We start from the raw sequence: 16,161 nt of genomic DNA, 5'->3' as shown, positions 1-16,161 counted from the left end.
TGCTATTTACTTTAATGTCTCTTTTTTCTAAAAAATGGGAGTGAAGAAGTATGTGTTAAAGAGCTGTTGTGAGGATTCAGTGAGACCAGAGATGATGCCCTGGGAGCGTGTCTCCTTATCCATGAAACGGCAGTCGCGCTTCCTCCCTTAGACGGATGCTGTAGGGATTGAAGGAGAAAGATGGAGGAAAGAGCCCACTGGAGAAGTGTGCCTTCCCTAATGCAGATGAGTCTGGTCCCCGAGCACAGAATGAGCAGCCGAAAGCTTTCCTGTCTCCCCACCCCTCCAGGATCCTAGAAATGTCCTGCAGTGTGTGATTTCTTTAAGACCATTCTAAGACCCCATATTCTAGATTAGAAATTTAGAAAAGGACTATATTTGTGGAGAAGTGAACCCAGTGGTTATTTCTTAAGGGTTCTCCAGAGACACCTAGGAAGGGGCAGACTAACCAGGGCTTTCTTGATGGCTTATCAGCATCCATGAATGGGTCTTACCTTCCCATGTCTAACTTTCCCCTGAAACATTTTTGGGTTCTTAAGTCTGTTGGAAAGGTACTTTGTTGTTCTCTGTGAACACGGGCAGTTTCAGTGTGTCAAATGACAAATTTCAGTCTAATTAATAAATGTTAATTAGGAGACCCTCCATTCCAGATATGCTAGATGCTGAAGTCATAGCTTAAAAATCACCTGCCTCTAGCCTTGCTTCTTCTCAATCTGTAATTCACAGTGCTGCTGGAACAATTCTAAGATGCAACCCTATGTCATCCCCCTGCTTTTAATATTCTCAGTGGCTTGCCAACACTAGCTTTTCCCAAGAGGTGTTCCAAAAAATAATTTTATGAAATTTTTTTAAAGAAATTTGGCTGTACTCACTGCATTATGCAGAGTTCTACAGGTTTTTTTTTTCTGTTGTTTGCTTTTTATTGTAGGACTCCCAACAACCTATATTATATAAGCCCTAAGGTTCCCTTTGACTCCAGAAGAAGACAAAGAACTTGTTCAGTCTTCTTGTCCCAGAGAAAGTATGTTAATATTGCAAATTTGAAAAACATATGTATAGTACAAAGTACAGAGTCCTTGTTGTTCAAGTCCCTTCCCAGACCTGAACCACTCTCCTTGCGACACTACACCCATCTTATTAGAATGCAGTCCTCTTTCTTCTTTCCCACTTCTGACTCCTAGCCAAGCTCACGTCAAGTGTCAGTCTTATATAAAATCATCCCTAACTCTTAGGCACAATGAATTCTCTCTCCCCCAAACTCCTGTTGCACCTTGAATATAGACCCTGCTATCACTATTGCTTTGTATGTAGAACTTCTAAATTTTTTATGAGCCCAGAGCCATTTTTTTCATAGACTAATGACATGTTTTCAACCTTTCAACCTCTTCTTCAGATAGCCTTTAAACAACTGAAACATTAGTACAATTAATGTTTAACTGTGCTAATGATGACCAGTCAAAACATTATGTTCAAATGACAGTCTTTGGAACTATCCCTGAATTTGGATTCTGTTCCACTATTTAGTTACAGAACTTTGAGCAAATTACTCAAATCTGCAAGCCTCAGGTTTGTCATCTATAGAGTAAGAGAAATGAAAATAAACCATTAAAAGGTTTAGAGAAAATGTTCTTAAAGTGTCATGCATAATACATATCACTTTGTGGGTCCTTGGTAAATTCATTGATGGTGTTGCTATTATAGAGTACTTAGCAAAATACTTTGCTCTAAGTAGGCACTAGACAAACACTAGTTGTAGTTCCCTTCCTTGTCCTAGAAATCGTAAATCATTCTGGAGAGCAGCAACTTAATCATCTAAAACAAATATTTATTTGACACTTGTGATGTGGTCATGACCATCTCCTAAGTTTTCCGTGGAGACAGGAGATGATGATGATGATTACCCTTCAATACCAAGTATACTATTCCTTTTTAGAATTGGCTCATCATCTAACATAGGAAGGGTTGATGGAAATAAACAAATTGATGCCCACAGACCAACAAAACAAAAGCAAATTATTTGCAACCTATTTTAAGCAAAGACAAGCAAATCCCAGTCTTACCCTTGGAGAATATTCAATCTGGTAGGGGACAAGAAGCATGCCAGCAAAGGAATCATATCACAAAGGATGGTAAAGAGCCTTGAGAGAGGAGAAGGAAAGTGCCACAAGATCAGAGAAAATGCAGAGCTGGGTCTGGGAAGGGTTTGATGGATGAAATGTAAAGATGCAGAGAAGAAATAGGGGATTTCCAAGTAGAATGTGTAATATCGGTAAAGGCCCGGAGGAAGGGAACCTTGATATATCAAAGGAACATAGTCCAATTTTGTTAAAGCACATGGTATATATGAATTTTAGAAATGAAAAATGTGTCTTTTATGAATTGGGGAGTTAATAGAAGGGAGTCATTGGATTAGCCCTATCATTTAGGAAGAGTCCATTTCTAGTGGAGTACGTGCATATGGTGCCATATACACTTGAACACAGGGAGGGAAGCATTTATGCATGCTCAAGTCAGAAGCTTACCAACCTGCTATCAGCTGAATCAGGCTTCTCCATATGGTCCACTCTCATTTCCTTAGTAGATCCTTGGTGGTGTTTAAGTTTGGGTTGAGTTGGCTTTAGTGTCGGTTTGTCTCCATGTCTTAATTTCTCCTAGTGTTGCTCCTGTTTTTCTCTTTAATTAGAAGTGCCACTGCAGGGCAGCCCAGGTGGCTCAGCGGTTTAGCACTGCCTTCAGCTCAGGGCCTGATCCTGGAGACCCGGGATCAAGTCAGGCTCCCTGCATGGAGCCTGCTTCTCTCTGCCGCTCTCTTGCTCGCTCTCTCAATCTCTCTCTCTGTCTCTCATTAATAAATAAATAAAATCTTTAAAAAAAAAAGTGCCACTGCAGTGACCAACATAGAATTTTGGGGGTGCATGCTGTTTTGTAAAAGCAAAGACATCAAGAAACGCCCCATTCTATAAACAGTAATGATCCATTGATTTCAGGCACTAGAAAAATAGATCCTAGTATTTCTCTTGTTTTAGCAAAGTCATATTTAAATAAACAAAATTGAGAAAATGAAGTGAATATAGTCATTGACAATTTGGGAACATGCACTATTTTAACTGTGAGCTCTTGGCAATCAGTGTAATTATTCATATTTAACAGTTGTAATGTGTATTCTTATGCTGCATTGTTAGTGGTTTAGAGAACAGGCTGGAGAGGAGAACTTTGGCATATATTAAGTCCTGTTACCAGCTTAAGTGTCTTCAGAACTAAGGATATTTTTGAAATGAACACTTGTGAATTGTTTTTGAGAAATGAATGCATTCTTGACCACCTGCCTATAAAGAAGTCCCAATATATAAAATTCTATTTCCCATTGGCTTTTGTCTTAAAATCAAAGATAAGTTCCTTTAGAAATGTTCATTTTGAGAAATATCATATTTAAAAATCCAGTCAGTGTTTCAACACACATTTAAAATAAGAATTTTCGGATCCCTTGGTGGCTCAGCGGTTTAGCACCTGCCTTTGGCCCAGGGCATGATCCTGGAGTCCCAGGATCGAGTCCCACATCGGGCTCCCGGCATGGGGCCTGCTTCTCCCTCTGCCTGTCTCTGCTTCTCTCAATCTCTCCATGTCTATCATGAATATATAAATAAATAAATCTTTAAAAATAAATAAATAAATAAGAATTTTCTTGTAAAGTATTAACATTGCTCAAGATGATCCTGTTAATGTGCACAAAATAATTAACTTTGCTATTTTGAAGGTTTGGGGAAAAGAAATCAGAACTGAAATGAAAAATATATTTGAGAGACGCCTGGGTAGCTCAGTGGTTGAGCATCTGCCTTTGGCTCAGGGCATGTTCCTGGAGTCCCAAGATTGAGTCCCACATCAGGCTTCCCGCATGGAGCCTGCTTCTCCCTCTGCTTGTGTCTCTGCCTCTTTCTGTGTCTTTCATAAATAAATAAATAAAATCTTTTTTAAAAAAAGAAAAATATATTTGAAAGAGAAAATTACATATATATACATATGTACATATGTACATATGTACAAAGGAACTTATCTTTGATTTTAAGACATGCACATATATATATATATATATATATATATATATATATATATACATACATATGTTTATTACTTGATTGAAAGGCCCTGGATTCTCTGAATCAGGAAACCAAAAGTAATTGAAATCTGGCCATGCCCTTGATTCTTTTGTAGTGTGGCAAAAGGAGAATGTCCTTAAATGAACACATTTATGGTCTGATGTGTTAAGTACTCAGTGAAGGAATGAGTGTGCTGGGGAAGTACAGCAGGAGAGATTACTCTGCCCTCACAGAGGAGGTGGCCTCTGAACTGGGTGTTGAAGGTTGAGTAGGAGTTTAGAGCAGTGTGGAAGAACATGGTCTCTAGAGCTGGACTTCCTGGTTAAAATTTTAGCTCTTTCACTAGTTCTTAAGCGACCTCAGGCAAATTTCTCATCTCTCTATATCTTCATTTTTCCTCTGAAAAACTGGGATAGTATTTCAGCTACACACAAAGCTGTTATGAAAAGTTGACACATGTAAAGAACTTAGAACGCTGCCTTGCCCATGGTAAGAGTTCAGTACGTGTGCTGCTGTTGCTCTATCATCAGGAGAGTAAAATGGTCAAAAGCAGAGGAAACAGCATGCTACATTTTTTATTCTGTAAAAAATTCAAAATGCTGCATAGCTAATAGCACTTACAAATGAGCAACTTAATGCAAGATGTAGAGAAGAAATGGAAGTGGAGTAAAAGGATTCAGAGGCCCTGATTAATGAGGAGGGGACAGGGTTACTGTGCACCCCAGGTTGACTTCCTGACTCACTCTGTGCCAGGCACCTCAGCCTCTCCCCAGGTGGACACCCCACACGCACAGTAACTCCTTTTTCCATCCTGGAGGAAAGGTGTAGCGAAACAGTAGCCATTGAAGAATGAAAACCACTGATTTCAGCACACACCTGAGGAGGCCGTGAAAGAAAGGTACACTGATTACCCCATCACATCTGTGGGACAGTGACCCTTACCTGATCCATGGGTTGGCTTTTTCTGCCGATTCCTGTAAAAGGCATTTATATGATGTTAACAGACACATTTTTAGCCTTGAGTCAGAGAATTTATATCAGATAAGCTTTAAAATTACAGGAGATACAACTTGAGAAATAAGGTAATTGCCCAGTAAAGTGTTGATTATTTTTAAGGGGCCTAAGTGAGGATGAGGAAAATAGAAAATATAATGGATACATATCAGAATTAAAAAGAAATCCTACCAGCTGCCTCCCTTCCCCATGGATTTAAGCAATTATTAAAGTGGCTGAACCTTGGAATCCATTGACTTTACAGTTGACAGCAGATAAGGGAAACAAGTCTTTCTGAAATCCTGGTTTGGACGGGCACATCATGAAGATTTTGGTAATGGGCTCTGTGGCTTACAAATTCTGCATAGGTGATTTGTTGTGTATATTGCATTTCTATTTAATCAGACATGCCTGTGTTTCATTTTCTGTGAAATAGGAAATCAAGGAGAAATTGGATTCCAGTCACAAACGAGATATAGAAGGCATGGGTGTTCCAGAAATCAAGTATGGAGATTCCATCTGCTTTGTCCAGCATATGGCCAGTGGTCTGTGGGTGACCTACAAAGCACAAGATGCCAAGAACCCCCGCCTTGGACCTCTGAAGAGAAAGGTGGGAGTCAGAAAGTGTGCCCAGAATTGTTTTATACTGAACTAGAAGCAACTAGGCAAGGAAAGTGATTATGAGAACCAGGCGAACATGATGTAGATTTGCTTCTTACTATTTTTGCTATTCTGAAGAATTACTCTGTGACAGATTGTACTGCCTAATTAGTTGTTTTGACCCAGTATTCAGTACAAAAAAAAAAGTTAAATACATGGCAAATCTGTGAGGAGGGGGTAGCGTTCAACACACTTTAAAATGTGAAGTGGCATACCGTTGGATTATTCACACCATTGCCTCTTTATTTAAGTGGATAATCGAGTTACTGTGTGATTTTCATAATATAGAGACTAAATAGAATTGCTACAGAGAAAATGCAGATTGCATGACAAGCCCACAGGAACCAACATGCAGAAAGAGGAGATACCGTGCATTGATGCTATATCTACAGAGAGTATACTCCGAGTTGAGGTCCATCACAGGTGGCTGCAGTGAGAAACTGGCTTGGATACACACAATGTCTTTTCACCAGAAAGTTGCTGTAATAGAGTTTCTTTTGGCAGGAATCAGAAAATAGATGCCAGGGGAATGGTTTTTCTTGGAAAAACTCTACCAGTATGGTAGTCAAGGCAGCCTAGAATGGGGTTCTAGAAGCCATTGTACACTGTAGCTTGGTTTATCAGCCTACTATGAAAGTGATGGAAAGTACAGTAAGAATGGTACTAGTACTAGATGGAAAGTATTAGTAAGAATGGATGTTGGGAGCAAACAATAAGGCAATGTCTTACTTTTGTATAAAGTAAAACATACCAGGAAAGTATCCAGAAATGGGAAACTAAAATTGTGAAGAGTAGAGAGAAAATAAATAACAAGCTACACTGACTAGATTAGATGAACCCAATCCTTTCCTTTATAAGCAATAATCAAAACTGGATAAAATGCCAAACAAACAAACAAACAAAAACATTGAAGACTTCGACAACCAGGGCATCATTGACAAGGTCATTTTAGTGTGTCTCCTCCCATCCAGAGTTAGAGCCAAGATCCACAAATTTCACCTCTTTAAATGTCATTATTACCTTCATAACTATGAAAAACTATGACACTCTGGATGATATTATTGTACTCTACAGAGGATTTAATTTTCTTTTGATATGCCAGTAGGATAGATGGGTTTTGGGCCTCTATCTTCAGGTTGCCCTTATTTCCAGGAGTAATTCATACTCCTGGAGTAGAGCCCCTTTGGGATTTAATCCCATCTTTGGGATTTAACTGAAAGCCTATTAAATTTTCAAGTGCTGTTTCAACCTGAGGGACCTTAAACCCTAACCTTGGCCTCCCTAGGACTTTCATGCTCTTGACATTGCTGCATTGCTCTTCTCCACCAGAGAAGCATTGTAGGCTTTCTGTTTGCTATCCTGGCTTCACAGCCCACTCGCGGTCAGCTTAAGGGGAAACTGCATAGAATTTCTGGTTCATGTTTCTACAGTTTCCTCTGCTCAAGAACCTAAGCCCCATTAGTCCCAGAAACGCTGGCTGACCTTATCTCTCATCTGTCTCTCCAGCCGAATGAAGCAAACACAAAACTTTATTCCTTGGTGCTGTAACTCAGTAAATATGCTCAGGGGCAAGTGGAGACCAAGGTGTGGCTCATGTAGTGCACTCACATTCTAGCTGGGATCTTTACCATTCCTGTCCTGGGTGCCCTGGTTGTTTAAGCCTTCACATGCTTTTGGTTTTGGTGTGTTTGTTTTTTGGTATTTTATCCAGTTTTGATCATTGTTTATAGATGAAGGGATTGGGTTTATCTAATGTAGTCAGTGTAGCTTGTTATTTATTTTCTCTCTACTCTTCATAATTGTAGTTTCCCATTTCCCTGCCTTTCTCTTCCAGGACCATAGTCTGTATATTCATTTAACAACTGCAATGTACGTGTGAATTTGGAAGGTCCTTTTGGAAACCCTAAATGATGTCATGATGTCCGGCCCCTGACAGGGCTGCCCTGCTCTATTTTGTGAGGAGCAGGTTAAGTTTCTTTCTAAAAATAAACAGGATTTTCAAATCTATATTAAGGATTTTATAAAACAAAACAGGAACCTAGAAAAACCAATGGAAAATAAACACTGTGAAAAACCTAATGGTAGCTCACTTTAAAGGAAGTGTCTTCTTTCCCATTCCCATCTTGGGGTTCTGCTGTTTTCTCTTGAATTATGGAAATCCTCCAAAAGAAAAAGAAGTGGGCTGCAGTGATCAATAGGTCACATAATAACAGTGTTCTTACAGCTGCATTCCCCCCATTTGTCATTACTTTCGTGTTTGGCTGACCAGTTTGAATGTGTTATCTGAACAAGCAAAATGTAAGGATTTTGGTCTTTAGGGACCCAAACACTGGGACTGAGGCCAAAGTAAACCTAGTGGCAATGTTCAGTGCACCGTTGTTAAACAGTTGCTGAGAAGTTCTGACACAATGGTTCTGAAACAGCTGGTGAATCCAATACGAGGAGTGTCCTTGACTAACACTTAAGCTACAACATGCAGATGGGGTACAAGGCCTTTTGTCAAAACTGAATATAAACTTTTGCAAGCCAGTATTCTACTTCCTTTATGAATTCATTATATTAGGACACAATTTCAGAAGAATAAGTAGTAAGAGATTTTTATGTGGAAAGGAAAAGAAGTTTCTTTGAGCTAAAATCTAGAAAGACCAGAAACCCCTTTTCTAAACATATTTGCTGGAGCTACATGTTTTATGTCATTGATGCCCACCTAACACCCCGGGACCTACAGATGGTCTCTCTTCACTTAACTCACCTCAAGAGAGAATCATATCAGGAACTTGAATAGGGATTTAACTCTGACTTAAACTAGATTCAAGCCATCCCAGTTAATATCCACATGCACTTGACCCTTTCAAGGGAAAAAAAAAAAAAAAAAACTGACCTCCGTATCCAAAGCAGCTAGCCCTACTGAAAAATTGTATCTTGATGTCAGTTTGTGATCAGTATGCATTCTTAGCTTTTAAATGACTGATTTGAGATCAGTAATATACTACCCTTTAATAACACACTCACTGAGGAGCTCCTAGATTCTGGGAAACATGGTACGTAATTTATATGTAAATCATTTAATCCTCGAAACGAACCTACAATTCCATTTGATGGTGAAGGTGAAGCAAAGAGAAGTTAAGAAACTTGCTTGAGATCACACAGCTGGGAAGTCACAGAGTAGGACTAGAACTCACATCAACTACTACCGGTGCCTTCCAAGGCCCTCCTTAGCTTCCATAAGAAGTAAATTACTACATTGAGCTGCTTCCTCAGTTCTACGGTCGACAGTAGCTGTCCTTTAGGAGAGGAATCCACGCCTGATCCCAGTGGAGGGTTTTTCTTTAACTTGCTTTTTCCCCCTCAATTTATCTCTAGAGGTAAAAGGCTCTAAACAAAGTGACTTTTCCCATTTCCAAGGGTAAAGTTTTGCATTCATTTCAAGAGAAAAATCTGTTATATGTTTTTACCTTTTCAAATTGGCCATCCAAGCCTAAGGAATTTACTGTAACTCATACCACGGAGGCACATAAAATTTTACCTTCATCAAAGCACTGTGTCTCAGGAATGATTCATATGTCAGTAGTAAGGAGTATGGGCGAAATAACTTTGTTAATGTCCCATTTTCAAGCTGACGCAGGGAAACCCAGTTGGGGAGAAGGAATACAAGGGATGAGGGAAATACTGCAAGAAATGTTGATTGTCCAGCTGTGGAGTAACATGTAACTGGGCCTGGTGTCCTTTGCTCTGTGGGTAGGTCATTCTCCATCAGGAAGGCCACATGGATGATGGGTTAACACTGCAGAGATGCCAACGTGAGGAGTCCCAGGCTGCTCGGATCATCCGGAACACGACAGCCTTATTCAGCCAGTTTGTAAGGTACAGAGCCTCCTTCCCTTTATCTGTTAGTTTCTACTCTGCAGCCATCCAATACCACCTACCCGCCCCCTTTTAATACCGTAAGTTTTCAGGAAATTATGAAAAACCGGCAAAGAGTCTTACCACAGAGGAGCTTGAGACTGAATCTTATTTCTCAGTAAATGACCTCCTACCAGCTTCACCGTTTGCCCAACAAGTGCTGAAGCCCCATTGGGGTTCAGTTTGATGTCATCAAATACCCAAGATCTCCTCCCAAAAATTAAGTGAACAGTGCCTGAAGCACTTTAAGTCCCCTTTGTACTAGTATGTGAAGAGGGGAGAACTGGATCTATACCCTTTGTGCTATTTTGTGCTCTTTAGAAAAGCTTTCTACATCATTCAGAATGGTTGCTATGGTTTTGATCCAAGTGGATTTGTGTTAAAAGCCTTGGGTGACCCACCTATGGCTGGGACTTAAATGGGAAAAGTAACTGAACTGCCTGCTTGGATCATAATCCCCTCAATGCCTAAATAATGCTGCCAAAGCAGAACCTGGTGGATTGTGATCACCAATTACCATGAGAGATGGATTCTGTTGTAAACAGTGCAGCGTTCCAAGCCATCCTTCTTTTGTAGGAAAATATCTCTAAAGCCAGGGGGCTTAAACTGTGTGTGTGAATTTGCATGAAATGAGAAACGTTTTTTAGACCTTTACTTTTCCTGTTGGAATACTGTGATCTAAGCAATGTGTTAGTTAGGGTATAGGCTAAGTTGCTGTTGCAGTTCCAGATACATTTATTTCTCTTCTTAGTAAAAGTATAGGGTAGGCAAGGTCAGGCTGCTGAGGCTCAGGTTCCTTCTATCTTGCTGCTCTGAGATCTACAGTTTCTTAAAGGGTATCTGTGGGCCAGCACAGCAGCATCACCTGTTAAAAATGCACATCCTCAGGCTTCACCTCAGACCTAATCAGACATCTGGGAAGTAAGACTGCAGGAAATTGTGTTTTGATAGGTGCTCCAGTTGATACTGAAGCATGTGAAAATTGACAAACCATTGTCCTGGAATAGAGGTCTTACCTTGGGCCATATGTTAGACTCATCTGGAGAGCTTTCAACACCCTGATGCCTAAATGGCATCTCATACCAATCGCATTAGAATTTCTGTGGTCGGGGAGGTGCCTGGGTGGCTCAGTTGGTTAAGCATCCACTCTTGATTTCAGCTCAGGTCATGATCCTCAGGGTTGTGAGACTGGAGCTCAATGTGGAGTCTGCTTGAGATTCTTTCCCTCTGCACTCCCACCCCTGCTCTCACTCATGCGTGCTCTCTCTCTCTCTCTCTTTCAAATAAATAAACCTTTAAAGAAAAAAAGCTTTAAAAAAGAGATCTCTAGAATCCCTATGGTAGGATTCAAACATCAGGTTTTATTTTTTTTATTTATTTATTTTTTTTATTATTATTATTTTTTTAATTAATTTTTATTGGTGTTCAATTTACCAACATACAGAAAAACACCCAGTGCTCATCCCGTCAAGTGTCCACCTCAGTGCCCGTCACCCATTCCCCTCCAACACCCGCCCTCCTCCCCCTCCACCACCCCTAGTTCGTTTCCCCGAGTTTTAATTAAACTTCCCCAGGGGATTCTAATATTCAACTCACTGACACCACTGTATGTTTTCTTCATCTATATAATCAAAAGTAGCTTGTACTAGCACCATTTCTCAGGTCTTTACTGGAAAAACAAACAAAAAAATGGTGGGTAGGGGGGTGGGTTGATACAGGGAAGAAATAGGAAGTGATAGAAGGCAAGCAATTTTTTTTAAAGATATGACCTAGAAGTAGGTCACTTGTTCTTGTACTCTACTAGCTACAACCAATCACATGACCACACCTAGCTGCAGAGAGATTGAGAGCTATAACCTCTGATTGGATGCTGTGTTCCCAGTACCACTGAGGGCGTCCCATTACCAAAACAGAGAAAGGAAAGTAGACAATGAGGTATTACTACCACAGAATGGAACCAAGGCCTGTGAGTCAGCCATTCCACTGGCTTCTTGTGATCCCTAAACAAAGTACTTCCTCCTTTCTATGTCACATGATGTCCAGACCTGCTCCCCTTCTTCAGAGAAAGGATATTAGAATAAATAACTTCGTATATGAAGAAAAGATAGCTATGTGCAAACATGAATTTTTCATGAAGTCTGGACTATTGCCAGAACCATTACCCTAGAGGTTGGATAGCTTTATTTATTTGCCTCTCAGTTCTCTAGAACCTTGCCCATGTGTCTTACTTAAAAGTCAGTGGTCCCTGCTTCATACATATACAAAAATTAATTCAAAGTGGATCAAAGACCTCATTGTAAGACCTAAAACTACAAAAACCAGGAGAAGCAAACATAGGCTTATATTTTTATGATGTTGGCTTAGACAATGGTCTCTTCAATATGACACCAAAAACAGAAGCAACAAAAAGCATATAAACTGGACTTGATCGGGCAGCCTGGGTGGCTCAGCATTTTAGCGCCACCTTCAGCCCAGAGCGTGATCTTGGAGGCCTGGGATCAAGTGCCATGTCAGGCTCCCTGCATGGAGCCTGCTTCTACCTCTGCCTGTGTCTCTGCCCCTCTCTGTGTCTCTCATGAATAAATAAATAAAATCTTTTAATAAACAAACTGGACTACATAAAAATTAAAAACTTTTTTTTTGCCACAAAGGCACCATCAAGAAAGTAAAAAAAAAAAACTACATAATGGGAAAGAATATTTCAGGTCATATATCTGATAAGGGACTTGTATCTAGAATAAAGAGTTCTTACAACTCAACCTTAAAAAGACATATGGACCAATTTACAAAATGGGCAAAGATCTGAATAGACATTTCTCCAAAGATACTCAAATAGCCAATAAGCATATGAAAAGATGGTCAATGCCATCAGCCATGAGGAAAATGCAAATCTAAACTACAGTGAGGGAACACTGTACTCCCACTAGGATGGCTATAATTAAAAAGACTTAATAAGTGTGAGACAGGATGTGAAGAAATTGGAACCCTCATACACTGTTGGTGGGAATGTAAAATGTTGCAGCCATTTTGGAATACCACCTGGAAATTCCTCAAAAAGTCAAACATAGTGTTACCATATGACCCAACAGTTTCACTCCTAGGTTATATACCTAAAAGATATGAATCAGGTCTACTCAAAAACTTGTGTACAAATGTTCAAAATGGCATTCTTCATAATAGCCAAAAATTGGTAACAACCTGGATGACCAGCTGATGATTACTAAAATGTGCCATATTCAAACAATGGAGTATTACTTGTCCATAAAAAGGAATGAAGTACTGATATGTGCCGTTTATGGTAGGATTCTACTTATATTAAATATCCGGAATAAGTTGTTCTATAGAGACAATATGTAGATCAGTGGTTGCCTAGAGCTACAGTGGTTGTAGTGGGCAGGGGGAGTGACTGCTAATGGGTATGCGGTTTTGATGGAAGCTGACGAAAAAGTTCTAAAATTAATTGAGGCGATGGTTACAAAACTATGAATATACTCAAAACCATTAAGCCACTGAATCGTACCCTTTAAATAGATGATTGTGTAATATGTGAATTATATTTTAATAAAGCTATTACTTTAGAAAGTCAGTGGGAGTTACATACCTGACAGTAGGAAAATCATTTTTAAACAGCTTTATTGGGTTATAATTTACATATTGTAGAATTCTTCCTTTTTAAGTGTGGAACTCAGTGAATTTTAATAAGTTTACCGAGCTGTGCAACCATCACCATAATTCACTTTTAAAACATTTCTGTCACCCAAAAAGATTCCTTATGCCTATGGCAGTATATATTAGTTTCCACCCCCAGCCTTAGGCAACCAATCATCTGGCGTTGGTCCTGATTTAATACATTTATAAGTTAATTTATACAATATATTGCCTTTTGATCCTGTCCTTTTCCCTTTGCATAACATTTTTGAGGTTCATCCCCCATGTAATGGGGTTCTGTTCCTTTTTATTGCAGAAGAGTATGTGTATGAGTATCTCATGTACACATGCACATATGTATATATAGATATAATTGTATATGTGTGTGTGTGTGTGTGCACATGTGCTTATAGAGAGAGATCTGTCTAGAGAGAGAGATAAGTATAGATACACCTCACATTCTGTTTGTCACTAGAGGAACCACGGGCTTTTTCTATTTTTGCTTTTTATCGGTATTGGTTCCGTAATATTTGTGTAAAAATCTTTGGATATGTATTTTTCCATTTGTCTTGGATAAATACCAGGAAGTGGGATTGCAAAATCATATGTAATTTGTTTAACATTTTTATATTTTTATGATAAAATATACAAAGCATAGCATTTACCATTTTAACCATTTTTAAGTGTACTATTTAGTGATGTTAACTAAATTCAGATTTGCCACTACCCATCTCCAGAAATTTTGCATCATTTCAAACAGAAATTCCATACCAATATGGAATTTAACCATAACTCCTCATTCTTCTCCACCTCCACCCCAGCCCCTGATAAATATTATTCAACCTTTCTATGAATTTGACTAATTTAACTGGAATCATATAAAATTTGTCTTTTTGGGCCCTGCTTAGTTCACTTAACAAGGTCTTCAAGGTGCATTGCTAATTTAAAAAAAAAAAACAAGGTCTTCAAGGCTCACTTATATTGTAGCATGTGTCATAATTTCATTTCTTTCTAAGGTTGAGTAACCTTACAGTGTATATAAATACCACATTTTGTTTATCCACTCATCCACCACTGGACATTTAGGTATGCTTAATTTTAGAAGAAACTGAAAACCTGCTTTCCAAAGAAGATATGCCATTTTGCATTCCACTCAGAAATACATAAAGCTCTAATTTCTCCACATCCCTATTGTCTGACTTTTGATTGTAGACACACTAGTGGTTATGAAGTGGTATGCTGTTATGGTTTGAATTTGCATTTCCAAAATGACTAATGATTTTGAACATCTTTTCATGTGCTTATTAGCTATTCATATATCTTCTTTAGTCAAATGTAATCAAGGCTTTTGCCTGGTTGGTTTTGTTGTTGTTGTTGTTGTTTTTAGTTGGATGGTTTGTCTTCACGCTGAAATTTAACAGTTCTTTGTATCTTCTGGTTGCAAGTTTTTTATTGATTCATGATTTACAGATATTTTCTCTAAGTTCATGGCTCTTCTCATTTCCTTAATGATGTATTTTGAAGCACAGAAGTTTTCATTTTGGTGAAGTCTAATTTAATATAACTTTTGTTTCTGGATTGTGCCTTCGAGTGTCCTAAGAACTCTTGCCCAACACAGAGTCACCCAGACTTTCTCCTGTGTTTCTTCTGAAAGTTGTAGAATTCAAACTCTTGCATTGGGTCTGTGATCCATGTTGAATCAATTTTTGGATATGGTCTAATAATTGAATTATTTTTTAATGGATCATATAGATACCTCACTGTTCCAGCACGATTTGTGGGAAGGCTGTCCTTTTCCCCATCCCATTGCCCTGACACCTCTGTCAAAAGTCAAGTGACCATAAATTTAAGGGTTTATTTCTGGACCCTCAATTCTATTCCACCGGCTTATCTACCTGTCATTATACCAAACAACACTGTCCTGATGAACATAACTTTGTAACTATTGTTACCAGGTAGAGTGAATCCTCTAGTTTTGTACTTTTTCTCAATTATTTTGGATTTTCTGGGTCCTTTGAATTCCCATATAAATTTTAGGGTGAATTTGTCAATTTTTGCAAAACAGCCTGCTAAGATATTGATAGAGAATGCATGGACCTTTAGATCAATTTAGGGGGAGAACTTTTATCTTATTATACTGAATCTTCTAATTCATGAATATGTAATATCTCTGCATTTATTTACTCTTTTTGAATTCCTTTCAGCAAGATATTACAGTTTCAGGGTTTAAGTCTTAGGCTTCTTCTGTAAAATCGATTCCTAAGTATTTTTGATGCCACTACAAATGGAATTGTTTTCTTAATTTCTTTTCAGATTGTTCACTGCATACATAATGCTGAAGGAATAGAAATTGAGCTTTTTAAATATCAATCATGCATCCTGTGATTTAACCAAAAATTTTTATTCTAGTGGATTGTTGTTGTTGGTTTTTTTTTTTTTTTTTTTTGGTGTAGATTCTTTATGTACATACAGGATCATATCATCTGTGAATAAACAAAGTTTTATTTTTTTACCTTTCCAATATGGATGCCCTTTCTTCTCTGCCCCCCTCAGTGATTTCAGTGGCTAGAACATTCACTATAATGAGAAATCAAAGTGGAAAGAACAGACACTCTTACCTTGTTCCTGATCTTAGTGGGAAAATATTCCTTCTTGGGTTATAAAAATGATGTTCACTCTAGGTTTTTTATAGTTGCCCTTTATTGGGTTGAGTAAGAGGTTTCTTTTATCTTGAATGTGCTAGATTTTGGCAAATTCTTTTTCTTTGTCTATTGAGATCATCATATGATTTTGCCCTTTATTGACACAGTTACATTAGAAGACATTACATTAACTGAGAAATAGGGTGTTTAATCTCTCACCA

The 16,161-nt window shown here is 38.5% G+C and overlaps 1 protein-coding gene across 1 annotated transcript in view; it reads left to right on the top strand.

The window, feature by feature from the left end:
- RYR3 (ryanodine receptor 3) overlaps positions 1-16,161 on the top strand; it is a 511,176-nt gene that overhangs the window by 249,088 nt on the left and 245,927 nt on the right. The window contains exons 11-12 of the mRNA XM_072738189.1: positions 5,524-5,697; positions 9,490-9,611. Coding sequence (XP_072594290.1) covers positions 5,524-5,697; positions 9,490-9,611 — 296 coding nt within the window. The remainder of the gene's footprint in view (positions 1-5,523; positions 5,698-9,489; positions 9,612-16,161) is intronic.

This window comes from Vulpes vulpes, chromosome 15, assembly GCF_048418805.1.
Source record: "Vulpes vulpes isolate BD-2025 chromosome 15, VulVul3, whole genome shotgun sequence".
NCBI classification, from domain to species: domain Eukaryota; kingdom Metazoa; phylum Chordata; class Mammalia; order Carnivora; family Canidae; genus Vulpes; species Vulpes vulpes.
The sequence above is the reverse complement of the archived record's forward strand: the minus strand, read 5'-3'. Positions and strand labels throughout refer to the sequence as shown.